At 35.2% G+C, this 25,522-nt stretch overlaps 2 protein-coding genes across 3 annotated transcripts in view; both read left to right on the forward strand.

Annotated features, from left to right (window-relative positions):
* LOC123549777 (beta-hexosaminidase subunit beta-like) overlaps positions 1–2,640 on the forward strand; it is a 31,798-nt gene extending 29,158 nt beyond the window's left edge. For both annotated transcript variants that reach the window (XM_045338158.2, XM_045338159.2), the window contains exons 13-15: positions 10–114; positions 504–711; positions 1,335–2,640. In XM_045338158.2, coding sequence (XP_045194093.2) covers positions 10–114; positions 504–711; positions 1,335–1,460 — 439 coding nt within the window. In that variant the 3' untranslated portion in view covers positions 1,461–2,640. The remainder of the gene's footprint in view (positions 1–9; positions 115–503; positions 712–1,334) is intronic.
* A 2,364-nt stretch (positions 2,641–5,004) lies between these two features.
* Positions 5,005–24,038, forward strand: LOC123550339 (mucin-5AC-like). The gene is made up of 4 exons (XM_045338769.2): positions 5,005–5,571; positions 16,750–16,813; positions 21,061–21,726; positions 23,064–24,038. Exons 1-4 carry the CDS (start codon positions 5,236–5,238, stop codon positions 23,318–23,320), a joined length of 1,323 nt encoding a protein of 440 aa, XP_045194704.2. The 5' UTR covers positions 5,005–5,235; the 3' UTR covers positions 23,321–24,038.
* Positions 24,039–25,522: the final 1,484 nt, after the last annotated feature.

Below are 25,522 nucleotides of genomic sequence, written 5' to 3' on the forward strand. Positions count from 1 at the left end.
TTGTTTTAGGCCACGAGCTTCAGCACCGGCCGAGCGTCTGTGGAGTCCAAAAACGACCACTGACATAGTCAGTGCTCAGAGACGCTTGCAAGAACAAAGATGTCGTATGATTTAGTAAGTTGGGCAGTTTACTTTTCCATTTGTATTGTAACTTCTGCTGATTGTGTGAAATTGTAACTTATGCTAATCTGATGTATTACAAGAAATTTTGCGACGTTTCCCATTTTATAAAAGATCGTGATGAACAAGTTAGAGGTATAATGACTTACAGAACTCGCAGAAACGGTTATGGCTGTTATGTCCCTTTGTACATTTTTTTTGTCAAGGAATAAAAACAAAGAACTCACCGACAGGTTTCGTTCGAATACCATTTTGTCAATTATTTTTAGACATTCCTTGTTACAAATGCATGTCAAATTGACCTACTGCTGCCATCAAATAGCAATCTTCTGCAGTGTTTATTTTTATTAACATTCGACTGAATAAGAATGTTGCCGTTTCAGTCGTGGACTGCCTACCGGTCATATATCTGGCCCAGACTATTGTCTTCGACCGAGTGGCAAGGAAGACGGTCCGCTTGTTGGAAGTTTACAAGAAACTAGAGATACAGTTAGAGGTGCTGTAAAATCGGCTGCGGAACCAAGCCTTATAGCAGACGATACACTAGAAAGAAAGCAACTATCATTAGTTGTTCTGTCACATTATCACAATGTAAGTGCGTCGTAAATTTTCATTTCCCGTAATACACTATTATAAAAGGACATACAGTTGAACTTCAATGGCTCGAACTCGGATCTTTCGAACACCCCAGATCGCTCGAACTCTCTCCGGTCCGAATTTATTCCTCTTTATTCGTATAGTTCTAATGGATCGCTCGAATTCGAAACGAACTACGAATCATTGGGTGCCTTGTTAATACAGTGATATTACACCTATTCAGTCGAACACAAATTTGTCGACGGAATGATTGTGTTTACAAAGTTTTTCACACCTCTGCCTGACATTTCCCGTAATACACTATTATAAAAGGACATACATTTTTGTATTTTCTTTGATGTGAGTTGTGTCGCTTTCATTTACTATTTTGTACTTTGTATTTATTGTGTAATAGAGTTCTGTGCCATAGTATACACAATCATTTCATTCAAAACCAAAATGCACATTTAGATCATGTCTAATTTCAAATACAAATGAGTGCAAATTGAATTTTTACTAAAATTAGAGTTTCTTTAGAAAATGCCATATTTACGCTCTAAGAAGAGCTGCTATTTCTAAACCTAGTTTGTATTTTTTATTTTGATGTTTAATTCAAAACGTTCTGTTTTCTTTTTCAGTATATGCCGTTGATAAATATAATGTTGACCCTTATCGGAGTATATCTAATTCTTATTGCATCAAAACTGTGGAAGAAAAAGTTTCGAAAAAACAATGTATGCCCAAAGCTAGTCAGTCTGAAGTAGTCCCGGATTAGGAAATGTCGACTGGTGAAGACCGTGTCATACCCAAGTTAGTGCCAGTACGAGTTTGCAGACTACTCTCAAAAGAAAGGAACGAGGTATCATGCAAGAACTATCTGGAAATGTTCTACAAGAGGGGATACCTGCGTGCTTTGTTTTGAAACATGTTAAGGACTTGGCATAATAAAGAGTGCATTTATTGTATGGCAATGTGCAAACCTATATGACTGCCACAATATGTGTGTCTGGACTTTGAGCCAGAAAAAGAAGGTATATTAAAAGAATTGTGACGTTTTGTCCCCGTGCGTTCTAAGAATATGTCAAGTCTGAAAGTCAGTATATTTATTTCAGTCGTTGCATATAAATGATAAATATGAGAGGTGCATATATCTAAGTTCAAGCACGAAATAGGGAACACTAGGGTACCTGTTACGAATTCAACTGATACTAAGAAAGATGGTCCAGAATTATGCATTGGTGAATTCCATCATTTCTTTTGAAATCCATTAATTTAACGTCAGAAATAGGGAGTTTGGATAAAAAAAACAACAAGAAGTCGTCATTCACAACTTTGTAATATCCCTGTTTGGAATATGACTTGGTTTAAAATCAAGATAGTTACACTTTGTAAAAAAAAGACAAGCTAGAATCACTGAATATTTTCTCAACAAATTTAGCATTCCAAACACTGACAGTCGCCATCGTTTAGGCTAACATTAAAAAGTATGAGTGAAAATTTTGTATAAATCAAATCAAAGAAAGTGAATCTTGGACTACTATTCAAAGAGTATTAACTCGGTTATCTGCCCCTATTGTTACAGAACATGGTGAAGACGGCCCTGTTGTTCTACCTCAAGGCATTGGTGGTTTATATTGTCAGTTCATGAGTTTTGAATGTCTTAAGCATATTCTTAATCTTTACCCTGCTAAATTTCTAAAATGGTCTTTCATTCAGTTAGGGCAGTACCATTTATTATTCGAAGGGGCGTTCACTGAAAATTTACTGACTGAATAGCGACCAGTGTCTGCACGGTAGCTACCAAAGCTTTAATTAATACAATATGATCATTTATTGCCATAATTTTGATATATATTAATATAATATATTTGTATTTCGTTACGTGAATAGCGAAAATACACCGGTGAAATCATCAGTTAACTTATTTGTATTTTTGTATTTATTATATATATATATAAATGTTAAATGAATGTCACTAAAATTTATTGCTGTTGAATTGAAGTAATTTATTCATATTATATACCGTAGAGGGATCGATCGGTAGGATCGATTCCTTATTATATAAACAAATTTGTTTTCTTAAGTCGAAAGTGGAAACAGACTAGGGGGAGGAGGAGGAGAAGAGAGAGAGTTTTTTTCGGAGAATGAGAGAGAGAGAGAGAGAGAGAGGACGGGCCTGTCACAACTACAACATGTAAACATTAAGATTGACCAATGATTAGCTTCCATTTTAAGACACCAGTGATTGTTTTTCGGAAGGAACAGATCATGGACTGGCGTGGTACATTGGGTGGATTTTATAACTGTTTAGTTAAAATGGAATTCGGATTAAATATTTCTTTAGACCTACGTCTAACAAAACAAAATATTCGCCTCACATCACGAGATCGAAGGTCATGCATCATATCATGAAAAATGATTAATATCATAAAATTAGTGCAACAGATCGGGATAAAACTCATTAACAAACCAATTATGCTCGCCTTGATGATAACAACTATTTTCAATTAAAGCCCTGTTGTGTCAACTATTGCTGTTGCCGTGATGGCTTTTATATCCAATGAATAAAGTGTACGAAAAAAGACCATCAAACAGCTCTTTTATACATCCCGTTATTTAATTTTCTAGGAATAAAGGCAGAAATGATTACTTAGAAATGGTATCTATTGATGGATCGTTCGGACTTTTCCTCTTCAGTTGTTGCTCTGATTATATTAATTCCACAAGTATTAAGCTGTTAAAGTGGTTTTATAATTTCCGATCTATGGTAATAAACGATTTAAAACTGACCTTTGGAAATATGCCGAGAAACGATCCCTGAACTTGTTTATGCTGCTATGGAGACAATATGTCATGACAAAGAACGAATTAAAAGAATGTGAAATAACTGAAAGTGCTGGATATCCTGCCCAATGAAGAATTTACGACAAATGGGATTTAGTCCGCAGAAAATTCGCCTTTTTATTGTCAGATGCGTAAAAATGAAAAATAGTAAAATACATGAAAGGAATTATTTTCCAACTTAATTAAGTTACGCATTGCCTGATGTTTACAAATCTCTCAACATTTTCTGTTAAAAAATCTATAAGATATTTCCCATGGTGTTCAAGACTGATTAAGAAAACAGAAAGTGTATTACACTATACCGGAAGTTGCTAATAGAGAATCTGCATGTTGCCATTGATCTATACTTAACATAAACTGCTCACAAGCTCTAATGGTTAAGGTGTTAGTTTCATCTATGATGCATATTTATGTTGGGTTTTATGTCACACAGACACAGTTATAGGTCATATAGCGACTTTCAAGCTTTTCATGTTGGAGGAAGACCCCATGTGCCCCCTCTGGGCAGTATTTCATCGCGGTTGGGCATCTGGGTAGAACCACCAACCTTCCGAAAGCCAGCTGGATGGCTTCCTCACATGAAGAATTCTACGCTCCAAGTGAGGCTCGAGTCCACATTGGTGAGTGACAAGCGATTTGAAGTCAGCGACCTTATCCACTTGGCCTCGGAGACCCCTTTTTTGAAATATGTATATGTTAACTTATTTAATATCGCCTTTATGAGAATGTTAGCTTATAAATTTATATAACTATAAGATATTCAGAAATTGTTTAAGACAGTGATCATGGTTTCACATGGCTCTTGATTTAACTTTTCTTTTGAGGAAAATTTCATTTGAACTTTGGTAAATCTAGAACGTGTTTGGCAGATTCTATGATACAGTGCACCCGGATTAGGACTTTCCATGTCATACAGAATTAAGCGGATAGGCTACTTATAGTGTTGCAACATAATAAACAAGATCCGTGCATTTGTTTGTCCCATTATTTGTCGTCTTTGCTCAGTGTTGAAACAGACTTTTGCTTCAAATAGCGGCCCTCTTTAATTTCCACACCATCTGCAAGAATTCTCTCTTCCTTACTGTACCTGAGATAACGCACACAATTCCTACTACTAGTATGCCAGTGCTCAGTTGGTAAAAATATGAACGCTAACGAAAAAGGCAAATGTACCAGCAATTTATTCACATGGAACCTGATCTCAAACAGTTTAATTTCTTTTTTAAGATACGCTTATGAATTTTGAACAAAGCGAGGAAAAAACTTCATTCGGTGAAAAAAAAGGGGTTTTGTTGTTAGCCTGAGTTTATACTATCATAATGCAATACTTTTAGTAGCACAGAAACTTCGCCACCCATAGCTTATCTACCCCGGAAACGGAAACCCAGCATTTTTTAAGTTTAGCCTTATACGCGGCTCTGACGTGAGATCGGATAATAAATGATCTAACACTGTAAACGGACGTGTTGGTTGACTGACGCAAAACATACATTTATAAATGAATGACAACTTCAGTGTGCACTTTAATAAATTAAATCTGGCATTTAATAAAATCTATTATTGATGAAACAGCAAGTAACAATTCTGTTGAACTACGTGTTTCTGCGAAAAATGTAAAATTGATAACGGATTTTACGAAACATTTCTAAAATACAAGTCAAAATAAAATTTCATTGCAAGAAAGTAAAAGTGAATATGTATGGTAGATTTTTAAGTATCCTCAATACGGTATCTGTGATCACTATTTCCCGATATTTTAGCTATGTTGGCACAACGGAAGTGGTTGTGGGAGTTGCACGCGCGGTTCCGCTCTTCAATACTGCCATTTCCGGTTCAGCTTTCTTGCAGATAGCCGCGAACAGTAGGATCAAATGTTTGTCGGAGTGTTCACAACGGAATTGTTCTTCGTTTAATTTTGGCAGTGGAGAATGTCATTTACATAACACATATTTGTGCGACGATGGGGGACAGTCTTTGGTTTCCTGGTCAGGATTCAAGTACTATGACGTAGAAGTGGGTCCTATGATACCGGTAAGTCACAACCTAGTCAAACTAATCCGACGCATATGCAGTTTGTTTTATAGTGTGACAGGTCAAACGGTGGCTGCAAATGTCAGAAATTAAAAAAGCAGCCACTCAGCGACAGTAAGACCATTTAGCAGGGATTTTATTTTCGGGAATTTGCAGTTTTTAGATGCAACTTGGACATGAACATTGCCAAAAATATGAAAAGTGGACATAAGAACATGAGGCATTTAGTTGTCAAGCTAGTAGTTTCTGTACCAGTACAAACCTGTTCTCCGCAAGTAACTGCCAACTCCCCCACATGAATCAGAGGTGGAGGATGAATGATTTCAGACACAAAGTATTTTATCAAATCGTCACGGAGAACATACGCACCGCACGCGGATCAAAATCAGGACCCCGCGTTCTATAGATCTGCGCTCACCCTATTGAGCTTAGTAAGCGGGCGGGGGAATTTTGCTTAATGTTCAATCATTAATAGTCTTGGAAGGCTAATTTTCGTAGATTTCATGATTGAGTCAAACCATGAAATTTAATCCCAACGAACGGGAGAAGTTCTCGTTAATTTTCTCTTCCAAAGTTGAAATCCACGAATTTATATCCGCACAAAAGCAAGGAACATGAAACCATTTCACAGTATATGTGAATATTACAAACATGTTTGGCATTCTGAAAACTGAGACACTTCTATTATAACAACGCAGCGAGGACATTTTACTATGGTGAAATACGGCGCAAATGTTTGCTGTGAGAATGAAAGAGAATTACTGAGTCTATTAACCTCGTATTCGTGATGCCCCAAATTCAGGGTCTTTACTTGGGCTTTAATGGATATTTAGTAAATTATTTATGGGCGTTTGGATTGTAGCAATAATTGTGAAATGTTTCCCTGGATTACAAAAAAAATAAAGCTGACTTTTAAAATTAGTGACTGCACGGGCGCACTCACAAAATTATATAATATATATTCTATTTCTTATACAAGTTTAAAGATAGACTATGCTTGTACACATGACATAGGCGCCCCTAACTTACTGTCACAGTATGGTCATAAGTATGTTACTTTCTGAAAATGCGATACTAAATAAACTTTTAGTTTAGCTTCATTGCTAAGTAACCAAAATTGGGGGCTTGGTGCTTAATTGTTTGGGAGGGGCATTTGAAAATCAGATACTTTTACAGATACATTCGGCATCATTTTTCACTGAGTGTTGCGATGGCCATAACTTTGATCTTACTAAGTTTTATGAGACTAGGTCAAAAAAAGATACGCGCGACACAACCTTTTAGATCCTGTATTTATATTTTTGACGAAGTCAAGAGCCAAAACTCTAGTCTTACTGAATAAAATCTTAAACAAAACCGCAGGTGTACAATTTCGCATACAGAATAACATTTCTAAAATGTCTGGTTACTCTAAGTCAACTATTTTTGAGATATGCGCAAATTTTGTCGGGTGAACGGACCGACTGAAGGACGAAGGCGAATTTAAGACCCCCTCCAACCCAACCCACCCCACACCGCAAAAAATAAATAAATTGGCGGAGGGGATAGGTTACACAAATCCTAGCAGATGTATAGAATTAATTTGGCTAATATGTGAATAACTTATGTATAAAGAGCTGCCTTCACAGATAAATATATCATGTATTAATAGCCATCGATTAAAAAGCTTCCAGTCGTTTTAGTGCAAGCACAAATTTATAATGTGTTTTAAAAGTAATGCATTAATAATGTACTGTTTTCTTAACTTATCACAAAAAAGTTGCTTCTGCACATAAATGTATTTATTTCGTGTTTATATATAGGTATAGTGTTGTTATTGTTTTTTTTACTCAGCCTGTGTGCACAAGAGGTCCAGAGAAAATTTCTGTAGAAAAGGTTCAGGAGAATAATTATCTAAGGTGCAGTGGAAATGGTGGCGCATCAAGTAAATCTAAGATGGTCGTCAAGTTTTAAAATTATCTGTCTTTAATCGACGGGACTATTGCCAGTGCATATAATTACTTACGTCCGCTTTAATCATTTAATCATTAAAAATACATGGCCCCATTTAAAAATGTAATTTCTTCTTGAAAGTAATTTAAAAAGTCGCGAACTATATGGTTTAAAATGGCTAAAAATCCAGTATATTGTATTATATTTCTTTCGTTGTAGATTTTAGTTAAGCGACAAAACTTTCATATATATTCAGAACAAAACAGCTAACCGGCCATCAGTTATTAAAATTACCAAAAGTACATTTTTTTGAAATTTGGCGTACGCTCAAAGCAATATGGTGTTGATAACGTATTTCAAAATATCAAACCACACAAATTGTAAATTTATTTATTTTACTTCCCATCAGATTTCTAACACGTCTCAAAATTCCACAGAAAAGTTGTTGTGTATTTAGAAAACGAGTGAAAATATTAGAAAAATGGTTACTTTTCACGCAAATATTGAATGCTCATTTTGGAAAATGGCACGACAATACGGTGTCCCATTATAGACATCGCCGCATGTTGTGAGCTCGAAACAACGATACTGCGATGTTGAAAAGTCAAAATAACGAAACCAGGATACTTGGCACTCTAATCACAAAATACCAATATTTTGCAGGTTGGATTTTTTCTTATATCAACAAATATAATTAACAAAGTTAAATCGTGTAAAATAACAACTGGAATAAGATCCGATCATTCTTTAGTGTATCTAAAAATAGATGTGTGTGAGCAAGAAAGAGGACCCGGGTATTTCAAACTAAATAACTCGATTATTCTAGATGATAGTTACCAACAGCAAATAAGAAATAACATTAACGAAATAAAATAAATATAACAAAAGTGCAAACCCGAATGATTTTTTGGGAATACTACGATAAAATATTGTTTACATAAAAAGAAACGAGATACTAAAAATGAAAATGAACTGATTAAAACCATTGACAGATTAGAAAAGGAACTGACAAACGATCCAACAAATAATGATTTAATAGAGTTAATTAAAAGCAAAAAAAGCGACCTTGAAAAGTTTACATTTTTAAGAGCTCAAGGATACTATGTGAGATTAAAATCTCAACATATTGAAGGAATGGATAAAAATAGTAAATATTTCACTAATCTTGAAAAAAAGAACTGAAAGCGAAAGTAATGTCATTTCAAATCTTTTGATTAACGGTGCAGAGGTAACCGAATCAAACGAAATATTATCAGAAATTAAGGGCTATTATCAAAATCTTAACAAACAGAAACACATTGATATCACAGACTATGACTTTTTTCCTGAGAATAATATTAAACTAAACGAAGTACAAACATTATCATGCGAAGGTAAACTTACAGAACAATAATGTACAAAGGCCCTTTTAGAAATGAAAAATGAAAAAGCCCTGGATCTGATGGTTTTATAAAATGTTCTGGCCAGACATAAAATTATCATTTATAAACTCAATCAATTATTCTTATGATAACGGAAATTTAACAGAATTACAAAAACAAAGCATTATAAATCTGATTCCAAAAAAGAACAGTGAGCTGAACCTTTTAACTAACTGGAGACAAATATCACTTTTAAATATAGAATACAAGATAGCCATCAAAGCAATAGCTAATTGCTGAGGAGCAAAATGGGTTCCGTGAAAAGAGAAGTACCATATATCAAGTTTCCAGCCTGACAAACATTATTGATCTACGGACCATCATGATAAAAATGCAATTTTAGCAGTCCGAGGTGCAGATCCTGATCAGGCTGCACTGAGGCGCAGAACGGCCTGGCTCTGCACCGATGGCAATCCTTTATAATTCAGTTTAAAGAAGTTAAGGGTTGATTTGCATTGATAATAAAAGAAAAATGATATCTTTGAGCAACTGTTATAGGCAAATAGTTTTGGATTTTTCTCTTGCTGACACTTAGTTGAGTTTTGTGTTTTGTTTTGTCTTTTGTGTGTATAAGTAACCCTCTGGACAGTCCACAGGCAGAGTGTCTTTTCTTGGAAAATCCTCAATATAATACAATATACTATATATATATATGTATAAGTATAAACAGGGTTCCGACTTCCACTTTGTCTCTTATTTTTAAACGGTTTCCTAAAATCCTCGAATCTACATGTAATGACTATATAGTTGCTTGGGATACCCACTTTTAAACCTTTTTTCTTTTTTGGAACCCTGTAGACACTGAATAAGGAAGTAAGACAGTTTGGTTCACACTTAGGCCTTTTTGTACTTTTTTCTTTCTTTTTTCTTGGCAGAGGCCCTTTTTTCCTTTTCTTTCTCTGTTTGGGACCTCTTGTTCTCTAATAAAAGGCTTATAGACTAAGAGAAATAATAAGACTGGCTTAAAATTACATATTGACATACATTTTGGTCTGTTTTATGAAAGATAAATAAGCTGCTTGATAATACCTCTCTCTCTATTAAAAAATCCCCTGTTTCTAGGATTGAAAATTTTTAGAACTATTGTGTAAGATTAAGCCTTTTGAACAAGGCATTAAATATATTGATTAACCTATGTGAACTAGGTATTGTAGTTAAACTGATTTATAAATCATTGTGAACTAGGTATTGAATAGTTTGATAACATTGTTACTACACTAAGTATATACTATGCTCTGAAATTTGTTTTAACTTATATCTATGTTTATATTATGTCTGAAAGATGTGATGCGGGATGGGTCCCCGACCCCATCACATCATGGACGGGGATAATAAATGGGCCCCTTGTGGGCTGAAATTAAAAAAAAAACAAAAAAAAACCTTTCAACCATTTTTTTAACAACAATCGCAGCGAAATCGTCAAGGTTGTATATATGTATTAATAAATGAATTTAGAACTTAACAAAAAAAAAAACATTATTGATACACGGAAGAAAAATAAACAGTCAACATTCTGTGCCTTCATTGACTTCCGTAAGGCATTTGATTCTGTAAATAGGAACTTGCTATGGCACAAATTAGCCGATATTAGTATCTCGACTAAAATGCTCTCAGCTGTAAGGTCTTTGTATCAGAACATCACTTGTTGTGTACGTGTAAATGGTCATTTTACGGACTGGTTCAATGTGAAGACAGGTTTACGTCAAGGTTGTTCTCTATCAACTGTGTTGTTCAACATTGATATTAATGATCTTGCAATATTGTTAAAAAGTCTAGGTAAAGGAATTAGCATTGATGATGAACGTATTTGTATACTTATGTATGCGGATGACATTGTGCTGCTTGATGAAAACGAAACTGATTTACAAATCATGTTAACGTCTTTAAACGATTGGTGTATTTCCAGCTTTATGTCTGTAAATTGTAGTAAAAGTAATATCATTCAATTCAGACCAGTAAGTGTGCAGAGATCTGATCATATTTTAACTTGCGGTCAGTCAGTAATAGAATATACAGATAAATACTTGTATTTGGGTATCTTGTTGTTTGAACACCTTGACGTTAATGTAACTGCAAAAATGTAGCTCAGAGCGCTGGCCGTGCTCTTGGTCGTCTTACTGCAAAGTTCAAAAATAATGGTGGTTTACCTTGCAATGTATACACTAAATTGTATTATTCCTGTGTTGTTCCAGTTATCAGTTACGGAGCTCCAATTTGGGGTTTAGATCTTATTCTTGTTTTAATGCAGTGCACCATAGAGCAATGCGGGTTTTTCTTGGTACTGGGAAGTATACTCCCAATGCTGCTGTACAAGGTGAAATGGGCTGGGAGCCAATTATGGTTGAACAATTGCAATCTGTCTTTAATCATTGGAGACGTTGCCTGAATTATGATAGGTCGAGAGTAAATCAGAAAATATTTGACTGGACATGGCACAAATGCAATAGTAGGTGTAAACATTGTTACATTGTTACATTGTGACCAGTAAGCTACAATCACTTGGGCTAAATTCTTACTTACAATTGCCTTTCTCACGACGGCAATTACTGACTGATATATCTGAAATAATAATGAATGATCACATTGCTCAATGGAGGGCTGATTTAGAAAGAATACATGTTTTTAATTTCTTTTTACTGGAGCATATATAGTGCAGCTTTCAACTCTTGGTCAAAATTTATTAATTATCTTTTAAGGCCCTTTGTATGCACTTCGGTGCACGATTAGCGAACACTTCCTAATTCTTATAATATATATATACTTAATTGCAAGTCGAATATAAAACCGTGATGTTTGATATATCAAATGGTGTAGTATTTGTATAAAGTCTCTTGTAACTCTTACTAGAGTGGCCATTTACATTATATTTTATGTGCAGTATTTTATATGTTTATGTAAATTGACCCATGTAAATGGATGAGACTCAAATAAAATAAAATAAAATAGAATAAAATCAGTAATTCCAGCTATTATCAGTAACTGACAAACAGAATTTATTCAAGGTAGGTACATTGGGGAAAATATCAGATTGATATATGATGTAATAGATCATTTAAACGACAACAATAAAGACGGGTTATTATTTTTTGCCGACTTTGAAAAAGCTTTCGATAGTCTTGACCATAGATTTCTTTTGAAAACACTAGAATACTTTAACTTTGGCGATTCAATTAAATGCTGGGTAAAAACATTTTATCACGATATAAAAGGATGTGTGTCAAATATCGGACATCTGTCAGAACTATTTAATATTGAAAGAGGTGTCCGCCAAGGCTGTCCACATTCTCCTTACTTATTCATAATTGCTATAGAAATTTTGTCTCTAGCCATTTTAAATGAAAAACATATTACAGGTATAACAATGTCAGGTTAAGAAATAAAAAAGAAACTCATGATTTGCAGATGACGCAACATTTATAACAGATGGTTCAAACCAATCATTCTCTACACTTATCAGTGTCATTGAAAATTTTAGTCTCATATCGGGGCTAAAACTAAAACAGGTCCTTTGCGTTACACTGAAAAAATATTCTGTAAAATGAAACCATTTAAATGGACATCAGACCAAGCTACCACTTTAGGAATTGTTTTTACAAATAAAAAAACTGAACGAATAAAATTAAATTATGATAAAAAATTTGAAGAATTATATGCATGTCTAAATAAATGGGGAAAAACATAAATTGAGTTTGTTAGGAAAAATAACAGCAATAAAGACGTTTACTCTCCCAAAAATTATTTTTCCCTTAACAGTGTTAGAAAACCCACCAGATAATTTTTTTTCAGAACTAACTCAACTCATTTCTTTGGGATGGAAAACCAGACAAAATATCTCGAAAAACAATTATAAAAGATTATAAGAATGGTGGTCTAAAAGTGATTGATGTGCAATCATTTGTAAATGCGATAAAAGCTAGCTGGGTGAAACGAATTTTAAACACAGACAATAAAGGTGCTTGGAAATCGTCTTATTTAATGGAAATTAATAAACTTGGTGGAAAAAATGGCTTTTGAATGCAATTTCATATACTCCGATATTACATCTAAAATCAAGAACACCTTCCTTAAAGACGTTATTTCAAATTGGTTTAACATTAATTTTGAAAAAAATAAATATTAAAAGCGTATCCACAGAAATTATATGGAATAATTCATTGATCAAAATATCAGGCAAAACTATTTTCTATAAAACATGATTGGAGAAAGGGGTAATTAAAAATGATCAGAGATTTGTATAGCTATGAAAACAAACGATTCTATAAATTTGGGGAATTTCAAACTCTTTATGGAATTGGAAATAAATATTATCTTCATTACCATTCCCTGATATTAAACATTCCCTCTGCCTGGAAAGAAAAAATAAAGTCAAAAAAGGTAAATGAAAACGTGGGAGAAGCATACTATCTTATTAATAAAATAATGCAGTTGAAAAAAAAAAACCTAACAAACTCTTGTACAATAAATATTCAGAAAATAAAAAAACAATAAAATCATAACAGCAGAACAAAAATGGAACGAATGTTTTGTATATTTAAATTGGAAGAGTATCTATATGATACCCTTTAAGACTACTGTTGTGGCTAAGTTGAGAGTATTTCAATAAATATGTTATGCGGATTATTCCTACCAACAAATTTCTCCATAAATGTAATATTTCTCAGTCCAGTCTCTGTGACTTTTGTAACATGCATGTAGAAACATTCCAACATTTATTCTGGGATTGTACATATATTCAAAATTTTTGGTCAAAATTTCTTTCACAACATGATTTGAAAATCGATTTAAACTTCCGTAGTATTAGTTTTGGCCTTTTTAACATCCCTCAAGCTCAAAAACGTTGTTTGGTAAATTATATGATAATTTTATCAAAATACTTTATTTTCAAAAATAAATTAATGTATACTGTCCCTAGATTTGAGAACTTTTTAATATTCCTTCAAGAAAGAAATGAGTTAGAAAAACACATTGCAACAGTAAAAGGAAAACTTTCTTCACATAACATGAAATTGGATCATATAGAGCTGTGAGAGTAGATGTCGGTTTGTTGGCAAATTGATTTAAAGGTTCATTATTACTAAGGGAAAGTGAGTTGGCATTTTTTTTCATAGGCAGTGCATAGACTTCTGCAAGACACTAAATAATGAAGATTGGCAGGTCAAAATTTACAGAACGTCTTTGGAACTCAAAGAAATGTATGTGTATTATGTTGAAATTTCAATGAATCGACAGAATGACCCCCCAGGTCTTTTTAACTTTCTTCATACTTCATAGAAAAATAATTGTACATATACTGCGATTTATTTCGAATTTCTACATACCAACTTTCATTTTCCAATAAAATGAAATAGTTTCTGTGCTTTTTAAAAGAAATTAAAATGTTAACTTTCCTTAGTATTGGACCTTTAAGAAACTTTTTAAACATAACCTCCATTCACTTCATTCACTATGTAACTTTTTAAAAAAAATATTAATATCTTTAAAAAAAAACAACTTTCCATTAGCAGTACATGCTAAGATCAAGAATATATCTCTTTACTAATAATTTGTTTTTCAGCTTGAAAAGATATCTCTGCACTTAATTTCTTAACTTATATATGCAGCCTTGTTTAATGTTGTATTGTATAAATTAATGTACTGTTTTATATGGAATGGAAAAATAAAAGGGTTATCACTAGAAAACTAATAAAAAAAAAAACACGATTGTGAAAAGTCGAAAGTATATTATTTATTCTTTTATTTACGTCTCATCTGTATACATCATATACATAGAACATAGACAATTATTTAACAAATAAAAAGTACACAGCCGCTCTATACAGAGCTACAAGAGACAATGCATAATTAAAACCTATCAGTCAATTTAAAACTATTAACACAATGTTAATAAAATACCTGGAATTAAAATACACATAAAATACAGAATAAAAAAAACAGGAGCTGCCAATGGACAACATGCTCGACTATTCTCAGTGCCTGATAGTATAATATAAGCTACGAGTAAAACTTCAACATGACAAAAAACATATTCTAAGTCGAACAGGGGCCCTAGTTCAGTCAAAATGTTTGATAGAGTTGCCTCCTCCTTTTACTGGCTGGGGTCATCATGGTTAATAAGTATGCAAAATTTCAAAGCAATAACTCAATGGACTTTAAGAATATTTGGGGTGGTACACAAAATTTTAACATTACAATAAACATACACTAAGTCGAAAAGGGGCCAAAAATCAGTCAAAAAGCTTGAAAAAGATGCCTCATCCCTTTTTACGGACTGAGGTCGTGATGGTAAACAAGTATGTAAAATATCAAAGCGATCTCTCAATGGACCTTGAAAATATTTGGGGTGGTACGCTAACTTTAACATTTGTGTGACGCTCACCCGACGCCGGGGCGAGTAGGACAGCTCCCCTATTCTTCGAATAGTCGAGCAGAGACATTAAGCTATATTTCTTATTCCAAAACCTTAAGTTTGAAAGCCGAACTGAATGTCTACGGTCTCCGGCTTATGCCAAAATGTGACATATCAATAACCCCACAAAATGTTGAATTGTATACCTAAACAGTAACGCTCGATTTTTCTCAATGTTAGACTATGAATAGAACTGAGCCAAGAGATGTGGCTCAACTCAATAAAATAAATATTAAATTTTGTCAGAAATTATAACGAAAGGGAATTTCAAAATGGGTGTGAGGCACAGCTCACATACATTTGATTATGTGAATTGATTCATTTGGTATAAACTAAGATATAAAATAACTAATTTAAGTTACAGGTAAAAAAAAAAGCTCAAGGAAACAAAGATATTAGACCTGATACTGAGTTAAAAAGGGGCATCACTCTGACAAAATAAAAATCACAGTTAAAAGGGATGATTCCCCTTGACAATACCAGATATAAAGTAACTATTACAGGTTTCAAGTCAGAAGCTTAGATAGAAAAAGAGACACTGATTTCATCGAAACTTTAATCAACACACCGGAGATGCAGACGCCGAAATGAGAGTAAAAGCTCTACTTTTTCTGTGAAAAGTCGAGCTAACAGTATGAAATAACACATATATCTTAAAGGCTCCTAATGATTATAGTAATAACCTAAAAAAAAAAAAAAAAAAAAAAAAAAAAAAAAAAAAAACCCTTTTATTTACATAGGACTGATGCCCTTCTTGTTAAAATACTATGGCAGGTTTTGGCAACCACACGAACAAGTCCTTGGTTGGAAAATAAGAATTTCAACTTATCGCATTCCGACATTAACATGAAAGCATTGTTCAGACTACTGGCTTTAGCAAACAGTTCAGCTCTAAAATCGCTAAAGTTCGATATTATTTCGACTTTACACGATCATAGTTGCGTGTTTACCACATAGTTTACCATTTATAACGTGAAGAAAATTAGTTATCAATGCATGTATTAAGCATGTGTTGTGCAACTATTATTGAAACTGTGATATTAGGCAAAGAAAAATAAAGATTTTTTTTATTTTAGTTGGGTGAATTTTCTCCACCACTTTCAAAGCTGTTCTTGCTGAAGATGTTATATGTACCACCGTATACTTCTACAACACAAATGCACCCCCTGTTTTTTGCTGAAACGTATGTTTTCTTATTTGTAGATATATGCAGGTACTACTATATATCCCAGTATAAATTGTCAGACTAAACATGTACTTATATTACCATGTACACCAATATAAACGCTCACCCACCCTCTACAAAATTCACCCCTCCCCCTTTTATTAGCACACACACGCACGCACGCACGCACGCACGCACGCACAAACACGAAAAATAAAAAAAAAGTACAGCTTTCTGTATCATTAATATTTCAGTATGCAGACACTTACAGAAACTCTCCGGACTGCCTCACATTGGGAAGATGTTCGCCAAAATGCTGTAAGTAAAATTATTGTAGTTATAAAAATCTTTCTAGGCATAAATTCAAAAGAAACCTAAGCTGCGTATAGTTTTTGCAAACACTAACTTAATGCGTTCGTTGATGGAAAATTTCGAGTTAGAGAAACTGAGAAGTCACGTGATCGATTCATTTTCTGATGTTTTTAGCTCACCTGTCACATAGTGACAAGGTGAGCTTTTGTGATCACCCTTCGTCCGTCGTCAGTCCGTGTGTGCGTCCGTGCGTCCGTCAACAATTTCTTGTCTGCACGATAGTGGTTTCATTTATGATTTTATTTTAACCAAACTTGCACACAACTTGTATCACCATAAGATCACGGTTCCTTTCTTGAACTGGCCAGATCCCATTATGGGTTCCAGAGTTATGGCCCCTGAAAGGACCAAAATTAGTTATTTTGACCTTGTCTGCACAATAGCAGCTTTATTTATGATTTGATTTTAACCAAACTGGCACACAACTTGTATCACCATATGATCTTGGTTCCTTTCTTGAACTGGCCAGATTCCATTATGGATTCCAGAGTTATGGCCCCAGAAAGGGCCAGAATTAGCTATTTTGACCTTGTCTGCACAATAGCAGCTTCTTTTATGATTTGAATTTAATCAAACTTGCACAAAACTTGTGTCACCATAAGATCTCGGTTCGTTTCTTGAACCGGCCAGATCCCTTAATGGGTTCCAGAGTTATGGCCCCTGAAAGGGCCAAAATTAGCTATTTTGACCTTGTCTGCACAATAGCAGCTTCATTTATGATTTGATTTTAACCAAACTTGCATACAACTTGTATCACCACAAGATCTTGCTTCCTTTGTTTAAATGGCCATATTCTATCATGGGTTCCAGAGTTATGGCCCCATAAAGGTCCAAAATTGGCTATTTTGGCTTTTGCAGCCATATAGAGACTTCATTTATGGTTTTATTTGATACAAACTTCCAAAATATCTTCAACAACAATAAATCTTGGATTCCATGACAAATCAGATCCAGTCATAGGTTCCAGAGTTTTTTTATATCTGATTACCTTCCCTGATTGGAATCAAAATGGATTTATATCAGTAAGTACTTACAGGACTTATTTGAAATTTCATTATTGTTATTAGTTGGACTGAGACAATAAGGGTAGATAACTATGGACTAATTTTGTCAAATTACCTCCCTTAATTTCAAATTAAAATTGTTATGTCTCCATAACTAATGAAGATACTGATCTGAAATTTCATTTATGTCAACAGATTTATTTGGCAGATACTTCTTTTGTCCACTTACAATATATATATATTTTTTTTTAATTACTTCCCTTTTTACGTTACCATAAATAGCTTATTTTTAGTAACTTTTTTATTATTGGCCGTAGGGAAAACACGAGACCAGTTTTCTGTGGTACAACATGGATGGTACCTCCAATTTTTAGGTGTATTTTAACATATCTATACCTTGTAAGATTTTTTTTCCTTTTTGGTTAAATTCCTTCCCTTTGTTGTTCCTGTCCTTTGGACTTAGATATTTTTTCTGAGGACCTTCTTGTCCTCAAGTGTAATGATAATAGGTGAGCGATATAGGGCCATCATGGCCCTATTGTTTAGCTCAACTGAGCACGAAGTGCTACTGGTCAGTGATTGTCCGTCGTCTGTCGTCCATTGTCCGTTGTAATCCTTCAACATTTTCCTTTAAACAACATTTCCCCCTAAACCACCAGACCAATTTTGATAAAACTTCACAGGGATGTTCCTTGGATGGTCTTCTTTGTCGAAGTACAGAACTCTGTTGCCAACCAACCGAAAGGAAAAACTTTTAAAATCTTCTTGTCCAAAACCACAGGCCTAAGGACTTTGATATTTGGTGTGTGGCATCATCTAGTGCTCCTCTACCAAGATTGTTAAAATTATCCCTCTAGGATCAAATATGGCCCCGCCCCGGGGGTCACATGGTTTACATAGACTTTTATAGGAAAAGCTTTGAAACCCTTCTTGTACAAAACCACATGGCCTAGGGCTTTGATATTTGGTATGTAGCATCGTATAGTAGTTCTTTACCAAGACTGTTTAAATTAATGAGGTTTAAAGCGACTAACCCACACATAGTGATTTGTGATTTTCTAAAATAAATATCACCGAAAGGCAGTTGCCGCCACGGTTTTATATATTTACACGAAAATTTATGGTCGATAAGTTTCTTGTTTCCAGAATTACGGTAACATTCGAGTTTTCGAAGTTTTTCTCCTTCACTTTTATAAACTGTTGCAACGCTGTATGAATGTAAACATTGATAAGCGAAAGTATTTTTAGACACTATCATCACATGGGCAGCGAACCAAAACTCCGCATGGCAAAATGTGGCGTAATGAGGCATAATGCTGTATAATGTATGGGGGTATTGGGCATAATGTATATATATCTTAGAAAATGATATTTATAATGGAAGGAAAAAGATTATATTAATTATATAGCACTAAATGATACATTTGTAGCCTAAAAATCAGGCATATATATATTCAAAACTATTTCTGACTGCCTTCTTTATATATTAGGCCCGTTATTACCCTTTTTAGGTCAATTTCTTTCTTTCATGCATCAATTTGTTAAAGGGAACGTCAATGTTTTTCTCATATTTAGACATTTGTTTTTCTTATATTTATATAAATTCTTCTCCTTTATTTTTTAAGTAATGATTATATTATGAAAAAGTACAAAGACATTCGAGATCAATTAAAAAATCAATATCAATTTTTATTGTGTGGAATTGAGTCCAATGCCATTTACTAACTAAATATTTTCAAATGATACGGCGGTTCCAACTTTTATTAACAAAATCGTTATTACATTTGATCAAATCAAAATGATATCGCAATCCATGAGTGTTTATTAATCAAGAGAGGGAACAGTAGCATGCTACTATCGTGTATGTCACACGTATCTTCATTAGTCAACTACAGTGTAATGTCACATGTGTCGTCTTTAATCGTAAAATTTGCGTCTGCTTTAAACAACACTGAAATTATTAAAAGACCAATTTCAATTTCAGTAAGGATCGCAGTATTATTCTTTATTATAGTCTCATCTGTGTACAAACAATACATGCACATAAAATAATCAGAACATTAAAAACAACAGTACACAGTCATTCAAAACATTAGAATTATAAGAGACTTTGTTATATAACACTATGTCTATCATTTACATGTACATATAATTACAACGATAAAACCAAGATGTTATTGCTAATCGCTTTTAAAACAATTAATAAAAGTATGACCTAAAACTGCAATGAAACACAATACAACTTCCGATAAGACAGCACACTCGACTTTTCTCCGTGCTTAACTCTGAACTGAACCATTGCCATTGAAAGGGATAATGGCGCTAATCAACATGAAAGGTATCTTTAATCCAACAATGTCACTGGTCAAAGAAAATATTCAGATTGATTTTAAAAATGTTTTATTGGTTGCTTCTGAGTTAATAATATCAATATAAATGCTTTTTTCGGCGTGCCGTATTAAGCACGATTTTGACCTCGTATGACCTTATCCCGCCTAAATAATGTACCAATCGGATTGCTTGGTAAGGTATTCTCGGTATTTTCAGCCGTAATGAGAGATTTTGTAAGAGTGGCGCTGATTGGAGGAAAGGCTGTAAATGCTTCACTCTGAGTCATGTGTGACACTGAGTGAAATGACAACGCGTTCGTCATCTATAACCTCTATAAGTACAGCACCATCGGGTTGTATGCGTATGTCACAGGGTAAGAAAAATGTGCCGTTCCGATGCTCTACCGACTGAGCTACCCGGCCGCCTACACACTTTCTCCCAGTTTTAATATACAAGTTCTATACCGTGACATATTTCCCCACCATTTTGAAATTCGTCCTCGAATTTCAGCGGGTACTTTATATATAAGCAATTACAGGCGTCGGAGACTAACCAGTGCAATTCTGTCACGATCCCATGTTGGGCGCCAAATGTCACAGGGTGAGAAAGAGAAAAATGTGCAGCCAGACCGGGACTCGAACCAAGGGTCTCGGAATACCGTTCCAATGCTGTACCGACTGAGCTACCCGGCCGCCTACACACTTTCTCCCCGTTTCAATATACAAGTTCTATACCGTGACATTTACATAGTTTGATCAGAGTGGAGTCGGTTAAGACCAACTAAACCGACCTAATGTTATATTGTTATAAGGCTTTCATACTTGTAATCCCTTTAAAACACATTCTAATACCTTACAGATACGGCAACCACCACCACAACTACTACACCAGCCCCGACCACAACTACTGCCACTACTACTTCAACCACATCGACAACCACAACTACTACACCAGCCCCGACCACAACTACTGCCACTACTACTTCAACCACATCGACAACCACAACGACTACACTGGAACCAACAACAACAACAACTACCACACCGGCACCGACTACGACCACTGTTACAATGGCACCAACAACAACATCTACCACACCGGCACCAACAACAACAACTACCACGGCGGCGGCACCAACAACAACAACTACCACACCGGCGGCACCAACAACAACAGCTACCACACCGGCACCAACAACAACAACTACCACACCGGCACCAACAACAACAACTACCACGGCGGCGGCACCAACAACAACAACTACCACACCGGCTCCAACAACAACGACGACGACTACACCAGCTTCGACCACCACCACGACAACAACTACGACACCGGCTCCAACAACAACCACTACACCGCCGGCAGCGACCACAACATCAGGTGGGGGAATAGGTGATATACATTGGCCGTGCCATCCAAACGGAAGTTGTAATGACCCACTCTCTGATTGTAGGAACATTTTCATATGCGAATGTGTGGCTGGCTATAGTTACAACCCGGCAACAGAATCATGCGTAACAAGTAAGAAAGTTTCTAGTTTTAGACTCGTCTGTAACCACATTTTGCAAAAAGCGCCTCATGAAGATTGTCTTTAATGTACATATCAGACTGATCATAGTTTTCTATATATTCTGAATACAGTTTCGTTATATAGCCCCGGTCCGCAAAGATCATCGGATTTGCCACTCGTATTTTTTCTGACACATATAAAATTATTCTTTTCTTCTCCTTTTTTCATCTTTGTGCAATTCACTTCATTTTCCCATTGTTACGAAATCAGATTATTATCTTAAAAAACTAGGAATTCGCTAAAAAAAACATCTTAAAAAAACTAGGAAAACATCGTCCCAACGTCTTCATGCCAATAAAGTCAAACACAGAAACCAGCGCCTTACGCTGAACAAGAGTGACTATGAAAGTACTTCTCATAACCATAATAACCGCAGGTCACGTCTGCTCAGCACCAAATTGGGATCAAAACTCTTATTGTTTGGAACAGGAAACTAACTTAAGGAAATGGGAAATTCTTTAATCATGTTGAAACTGTACAAAACAGGTTTTATGATCGAGACGTGTGCTCAGGTTGTTTAAAAAAAGATATTTGCTGACAGCTGACAGGGTGGGAGGAGGGGACGGTGCTGACCTCCACGTGTCTGTGTTTATAATAGTTCCGCATTGAACGTTTGTTAAGTCAGTTAACTAGTTGTTACCTACACAACGGAACGCAGTGACAGCGCTAGTCCTATAGGAATAAGGTCAGTATTTCGGTCGAAATGCACGTGCTTCCGTGGTGTAGTCGAAAGAAGTCTATAATATTAAATAGATCCTAATTTTCCCATTTTTTTTGCGCAAATTCGTGTAGAACGAGTGCTTTAATCACCATTTTTCACTACTAGAATACATTCTGCATGGAATGAGACGGTTTTCATATTCATACACCCCACATGGCAAGTTTTGCAGATCGAAACCGGAAGTAGCTGTTTACTGCGCGGACGAGAGCAAATATGCGCCATTTTTAGGGTAGCAGACCACAGCTGACTGGCTTTTCACTAGGAACTAAATAACCCCCTATTTTCTTTTCATTTTTTCGTTAATTTGTGATAGAACTTTCATGAAAAATAGGTGTAGGAAAAAGTGATGTTCTCTAAAGATACGAAAAGACGACCTGAAATTGTTGTTTTTTATATGAAACAAAGAAGGATTTGAATTATCCTATAGGACCCACGTAGTTCGAGTCCCATAGTGGGACTATGTTTACTATGTTTACCTTTTCTCGATTCTCCGAGGAGCGCATTAATTTGGATATGCGCACAGATGGAACTACATATAACTCGTTTTTTTATCTTTGTTTATTTCAGCATGTCCATCAGGATTTGACAATTCATTCGAAAAAACGAGTGGATATTACGTTTTCTCAAACAATTTTGCGGTATATTTGAGTATTTTTGATATAGCCGATTGTGAAAGCATCTGCATAGCGGATTCGTCATGTGCGTCTTATGAGTATGACTACATGATGTTCGAGTGTCACATAGCATATGTTACAGAACACGGGCACGAGACTGACTGGACGTCAGACCCATGGTTTGAGTACTACCAACGAAACTGTCTGTGATACACCCTGCTGACAGTGCGCCGTCTAAACATGCACCATTTTGCAAAAAGACGTAACTTTTTAAATGAAATATAAAACTATGTCATATTTAGTTCATTCTTGGGAACACATATTGTTGTACAAAGTGATTCACTCTAGTCAATTTAACCAAACGTTTCAGGGACAAATGGTTTTGTTAAAATAATCATTAAACGGCGTCCCATAAGAACCCAGATAAAACCAACGACCGCACCTAGGTCAGATGAAAAACATAATTAAAGTAATCACTTGTTTTTGTTCATCAAAGTGTTTTCAACTTTGTTAGATTTTTCAGTTTCAACGAAAATAATGGTAGAAGAATGTCCAGAGTGCCCCTCTGGACTACTGGGTAAAACTATCGATCTCCTGCCAGTCAGCAATAGACACTTTTAAAGGGAAAATCCAGTATCCTAAAGCGAGGGTTTCAAACTCATAAATATGTGGGAAAAGTCTTTGCAGATTTTCATAAATTAGTCGATTGTAAAAGTTTAATTTAGTGGAAATCACATAAAAGTTGTAAATGAAATTGAAAAAGAAAGTATTGGAGTTTTTTTATTATTATTATTTCAGTTGAATATGCAGAGATGAACAGAGTCCTTTCATTTATTGTTGTTTATCTGTAGTACTCACACCCTATTGATTATTGAGTACGTGTAGGTGTTTTATTACATTACATCAGAAATAAATTTTCATCTCTTTCTTTCTTCAAGTTTTTACTTTTGCCCAGCAAAATTTAGTGCTGAACTATTGACCAGTCGATAGCGCAAACTATCGTCCAGCGATTTTTATAAGGATACGTGTAATATTAATGGTAACTTTGGCTCATGTCATTTCATGAACTGAACATTAAGATCCTGTAATACACTACACAACACTGACATTCTAACAGTGTTTTGCCTCAGACTGCATGTCTAGGTTCTATAACAATGACCAGTAAAGTTTAAAACTAAACCATTTTAAATAACACGGAGTAAGTAAAGTCACTATCTGTTACAGCATAAGACTTCGGCAGACATGATGTGTGTGTGTGTCCCAGAATCTAGGTCGCACGTCCGAATCCCTTTTGGGTCGCACAAACAGGCCTGGATCTAGAAGTATTTGATGAGGGGCACCAGTTTAGAACAAAATCGTCGCCGGCGAGGTGCATAGCGCCGAGAGGGGGTAGGTACGGGAGGGGGCCTCTGTCTATGTTTTGGGGGAGGGGGAGTGGGGTCTCCCTCCATCCCGCCCACCCCCTGAAACTTTTTGATTGTACAGGTATGAAATGGTGGCCACTGGTGCATTTTTTGGTCTAAATTTTGCGGTACTGGAGGGGTACTCCTCATTTTAGGGGATCAGGGGGGCTCTCCCCCTGGAAAATTTTGAAATACAGGTATGAAATGCTGGGCTCTTGTGCATTTTTTTATCTAAATTTTGAGGTATGGGAGTGGGTATTCCAGTCATTTTAGGGATGGGGTCATGGTCTCTCCCTGTGGAAAATTGTGAAATACAGGTATGAAATGGTGGCCTCTGGTGTATTTTGGTCTAAATTTTGAGGTACTGGGAGGGGTACTCCCCTCCTCCTGAAAAATTTTGAAATATAGGTATAAATGGAGACCTCCGGTGCGTTTTTGTTTGAGTCTAAAATTTGAGAAAGTATTATTCCTTTGCCAAAATAGTTGGGTGCAACTTTGATGAGTATAGGTCACTTCTCAGCCAACTGAGGGGTGTGTGTGTGTTGTGGGGGGGGGGGGGGGGGGGCACATGCCCCCTCGGCCCGGTCGTGGAACCGGGCCTGCATAGTGAAGAAGCCAGAATATTTCATTAATTCTAGTCAGCGCAAATGACGCCTTCATGTCGAAGAAGACGGATATAAAACTCACTGACATAAAAACATCTTGAAAAGTTTTGCTAAGAGTTAAAGTGACAGTGCATGGCAAAGAATAAACGTCTTTATGAAAATCAAATGCACCATTTTAAGCTAGTTATTTACATTTAAAACAAATATTGACAAAACTCAGGATAGACAATTTGATTAATAAACAAATGAAATTGACGTGCATTACTCTTTGTGTCAAGTATTGAACATTTAATTGCGAAAAGTGCTCGAGATTGCTAACTGAATAAAATAACTTTTAATCATTCTGATGTTTATTTATAGAAAGAAAATATAAAACAGAAATATGTTTCTTGTGGTCAAATCAG

Source organism: Mercenaria mercenaria, chromosome 6 (assembly GCF_021730395.1).
Source record: "Mercenaria mercenaria strain notata chromosome 6, MADL_Memer_1, whole genome shotgun sequence".
NCBI lineage: Eukaryota > Metazoa > Mollusca > Bivalvia > Venerida > Veneridae > Mercenaria > Mercenaria mercenaria.